Source organism: Palaemon carinicauda, chromosome 11 (genome assembly GCF_036898095.1).
Source record: "Palaemon carinicauda isolate YSFRI2023 chromosome 11, ASM3689809v2, whole genome shotgun sequence".
In the NCBI taxonomy this organism is placed as follows: Eukaryota; Metazoa; Arthropoda; class Malacostraca; order Decapoda; family Palaemonidae; genus Palaemon; species Palaemon carinicauda.
In genome coordinates, this window is record NC_090735.1 from 112,256,554 (window position 1) to 112,261,553 (window position 5,000).

At 32.9% G+C, this 5,000-nt stretch overlaps 1 protein-coding gene across 1 annotated transcript in view; it reads left to right on the forward strand.

The window, feature by feature from the left end:
* LOC137649752 (glutamate receptor ionotropic, kainate 3-like) overlaps positions 1 to 5,000 on the forward strand; it is a 17,921-nt gene that overhangs the window by 8,790 nt on the left and 4,131 nt on the right. The window contains exons 6-10 of the mRNA XM_068382698.1: positions 449 to 574; positions 747 to 912; positions 2,058 to 2,299; positions 3,241 to 3,425; positions 4,951 to 5,000. The exon at positions 4,951 to 5,000 is cut by the window's right edge and continues 181 nt beyond it. Of these exons, the coding sequence (XP_068238799.1) occupies positions 449 to 574; positions 747 to 912; positions 2,058 to 2,299; positions 3,241 to 3,425; positions 4,951 to 5,000 (769 nt within the window). The remainder of the gene's footprint in view (positions 1 to 448; positions 575 to 746; positions 913 to 2,057; positions 2,300 to 3,240; positions 3,426 to 4,950) is intronic.

Sequence of the window (5,000 nt, forward strand, 5' to 3'; positions counted from 1 at the left end):
TTCTTTGATAAATGTTGGGCGCGTGTACTTTGTTTAAAAACGTGACTTTTTTAATGTTGCTGGTACTGTATTTAAGAATGTTGATACTGAGGACAGTGTCTTTCGTTTATTTAGTTCTTTGTTACGTAGCTTTTCAGCAAAGAGTTTATAGTCTTTTTCTTTGGAGTAAGTATATTACCGTCAGTAATTGCATTCGTGGGAAAAGTTCCACTACTCTACACTTACTAGTAGGCTATTTGACATAATGAATAGTTAACAAGAAGAGCGTCATTTTGTTTATATATAAAAGGAACATTAGCAACAACAACAACATATCTTTGGAAGCGAATTGATTTTCGACTTAAGAATAGAGAGGAAATGAGGAATTAACCATTAGCAACACACACATATACACAAAAGGGAATGATATAAAATACTGTATGGTTTCATATAACATTTCGACTTTCAGAGAAAATCAAGACAGTAACCATTTATAAACGATGTTTCTTGTGCAACAACGGAGAACTTGGAATCCACCCCGTTCAGGAATGGAACCCGGCGAGAGAGCTACCCAAGATACATCACTTGTTTGATGGTAATAGATGAAAGACATGAATATTTAAACATGATAATTGACAGTATTTTTTTTATTATTCATAATTTGGGCTTGACAGCTAAATAGCTCAAACTTAATTAAAGTTACTTAATCCTAAATTAGATGGATAAAAAGATTAAAGATAAGTGAAATTGTGACCTTTCTTCCTCAGAGCCCTTCAGGAACATGTTAGGCCACAGACTGAACATTGTGAATCTAGACTGGTATCCCTTCGTCGACTTCGTAAGGGATTCTGACGAAGTTGCTACTACTGTTACACCCATGGATTCGCTTGACGTACGCATGCTGCGTGCTATTTCCAAAGCTTTAAATTTCACGTAAGTAAAAATTCTTCAGATCAGATTTCCTCTGCACGGTTTGTTTCATTGTTTATGCTTTCGATTACTGTAGTTGCACGATTGTTGATAGTCTATACTATTTTTATGTATTTCATATCTATTGAAGAATTCGTTTCTAAAGCTTTTAAATCTAATTGTTATGATAAACGTGTAAGGTTATCTTCAAGCGATATTATTATTATTATTATTATTATTATTATTATTATTATTATTATTATTATTATTATTATTATTATTATTATTATTATTATTATTATTACTTGATAAGCTACAACTCTAGTTGAAAAAGCAGAATGTTATAAGCCCGACGGCTCCAACATGGAAAATAGCCCAGTAAGGAAAGAAAATAAGTAAACTACAAGAAAAGTAATTAACAATTAAAATGAAATATCTTACGAACAGTAACTGCATTGAAATAGATATTTCCTATATAAACTATAAAAACTTTAAAAAACAAGAGGAAGAGAAATAAGATAGAATAGAGTGCCCGAGTGTACCCTCAAGCAAGAGAACTTTACCCCAAGACAGTGAAAGCCCATGGTTCAGAGGCCATGGCACTGTCCACGACCAGAGAACAATTGTTTGATTTTGGAGTGTCCTTCTCCTAGAAGAGCTGCTTACATTAAGCTGTCAGATTGCTGAAAGAATATGTCTTTTTAGGTGTGAGGATAGGGGCTATTTTTGTGACAATCAAGTTATGTCAGATTCAAATCGCAGTAAAAGTCCAGAGATCGATCCTGGATGAAGAGGGAAGGATTTAGGATTATTGTATCCTGAAAATTGTATTTGCACCTGTTTACAGAAGTAGGATTTTTTTCCCTCAAGATCTCTTTAGATGGGAGGCTTCAGAATTCTGTTACCCTTCTTGAGCTTGCTAGTCATATAGCTTACTGATCTTCACCTTTGCTGATGCTAATTTACTATTTTTCTCCCTTTGATGGTAATTAACCATTTGGTCTTGGTCTTTCAGACACGTAAACATGAATTTAGGCACGTAACATGGGTTCACGTGCAAGAAATTATTGCTCATAGATTTTTCTTCTATTGTCTTGATGTAGAACATTGTTTATTACGTGAATAACTTTTTGCCCAACTTGAAGTTTTCCTTCTTATACATAACACAGATTCCAGATTCGGGTACCTTGGGACGAGCAGTGGGGAACATCAACTGAATCGGGCAACTGGACGGGCATGATAGGAACTCTTCAGCACCATAAGGCCGATTTTGCCATGTCCGTCAGTTACTTAACAGGCCGAATGAAAGTGGTAGACTACTCTAGGATTTACGTGTCCGAGCCTATTGTTATGGTGATGGCTAAGTCACGGCCGCGACCGCCTTATATGGCACTTATTCAACCTCTCCAAGGTAAGGGCTGGGTTCAAAAGTGTTCATTACTGACAGTTATTAAAGTCAGTAAATGTTATTATAACGTCTAAAGATTGTGCCTTGGTTGAAATAGCAATTTCTGATGGGGCGTTAAATGTGTGGTATTATTATTATTATTATTATTATTATTATTATTATTATTATTATTATTATTATTATTATTCTAGAGCAAGGTTAATAATGGCAGGCAAAAATGTATATATATATATATATATATATATATATATATATATATATATATATATATATATATATATATATATGTATATATATATATATATATATATATATATATATATATATATATATATATATATATATATATATATATATATATATACACATATGTGTGTGTGTAATATCAACACGAATGAGATTTAATATCGAATTTTAACGTGGGGAATATATATTTAATGAAAATTAATTCATGATAGATGTTTCTGGCTGAGGCATAGGTTCGAGTACCATACTCAGCCGAAAATATTAATCACAAGAGAATTCTATAGATTTGGGGGTTGCTTTTTCATCGTATCAAAGTCATGTATGTTAGTGAAATTATCATGAATATGAAAATAAATAGCCACACTCGCGCGCGCGCACACACACACACACATACACACACACACACACATATATATATATATATATATATATATATATATATATATATGTATATATATATGTATATATATATATATATATATATATATACACACAGTATGTATACATATATATATATATATATATATATATATATATATATATATATATATATATATATATATATACACACACAGTATGTATACATATATATACAGTATATATATATATATATATATATATATATATATATATATATATATATATATATATATATATATATATATATATATATATTAGTAATATTTTCAATGGCATAGGAGCTGTATGGGCCACTGTGTTGCTATCGACCATAACAGCGGGAGTTGTGTACTGGGCCCTACAGCTAGGTTGGAAGAAGATTTCCGGGAGGAAAGTTCGGAGTTTAGAAACACTCATATTTCATACCTGGAGCATTCTTTTTGAAGAGCCGCCTCCCGTTCTGCCGGAAAACATCTCTGGGCAAGTAAGTTACATATTAAAATTTCGTGGCAGTGTTAAGAATTCACGATATTGTTATAATCATCATTATTATTTCTAAAATTAAGTGTAAAGCAAAGAATATATATTACATTTCCCGTCCATTTTTTCTTTATATAATATTTGCTGTTGTTATCATCATCATCATAATTATTTCTGAAATTAAGTATAAAGCAAAGAATGTATATTGCATTTCCCGTCCAGTTTTTCTTTATTTAATATTTTCTCATCAAATCTTAAGGTTTCCTAGTCTTGAAGAATTGCGTTAATGGGTGAAGTTTCTTATTCATTCTTTTTATTTCAATTACCTATCATACATGAAATTTAAATGTCTTTAGGACTGAGATTTCACGATGTAGTAATAATATTCCTTTCCGATTTCGGGCCGATTCATAGTGCACGGTTCGTTTTCGTACGGATATGGTTCGTTCACGTTCCAGTAAAATGTCAATGTGTTCACATTATAAGTTTCGAATACGTTCAGCCAGGATACAACTGTTGCTGCGATATGGAACCAAAAATTGAATTACTCTAAAGCAGCTCTCTGCTATAGCATTAATTGAAGACGATGAAAGTGCCAAATGAAGAGGAAGTCTTAGGGAGAATACTGGACGCTCAACTAAGAACTACAAGACGATGAAAGTTTTAAAAATTTATAAAGTACTTTAAAGTGTCAATATTTCAATTTAATTATTTAATTTAAAAAAAAAAATAAGGTATTAGGCTCCAGGCCAATATTAACCTTTGATACCTTGACTCTATCAACCTATCATCACTCATTATTGCTTAAGTAGCCGACAATTAGTCACGTAGTAAAAATTCCTTTAATAGGTTTAAGTCCTCCATCAAAACACAACGTGACCGAAACTGATGCGTATCTCTGAAAGGTCTATAGATCTAGTATCTCTGTTCACACTGAGCGGTAGGATACATATATGTTTCGTACGTATACGTTTCGTTCATCGGAGATTTCTTCCCAACGTATCCGAGCCGTACGAACGACATCCGTATGAAAGACATGAGATGCCCGAACCGTATAGAGTGAAGAGCTCCATTATTTTCTTTGTAATGGTAATTTACGTAAAAGAACCTTAGTACGACGAAACGTAAACGAACCGTACATATGTGAATCGGCCCTTTATTAGGCATGTCCAATCAGACCTTGACGTGGTGGGTTATTCCTATCAGTAGGTGACCAGGCCATACTCATATCATTCATTATTAATGATCTCACTTTGTAAATTTCAGCGCACAATTGTTTTAGGGTAAAACACTGTAGTGGCACTAAGAGTATGTAAAAGTTAGAAGAGGTTAGGAAGCAGAATGGAGGCAAGGAAGCAAGAACGGTGGTTAAATGGATGTAGATACAGGAAATGGAGATGGGGCTGAAAGAACACGGCAAAGACCCTTAAATAACGGTGCACCGCACTAGAGATTATAAACAGATATATTTACGCTCTTTCGTGCTTACATTAACCTACATGTTGTTTTATTATGTGAATTCTTTTTAGATGTTTATAGGCTGGTGGTGGGTCTACTGCACGCTTATAACGGTGGTGTA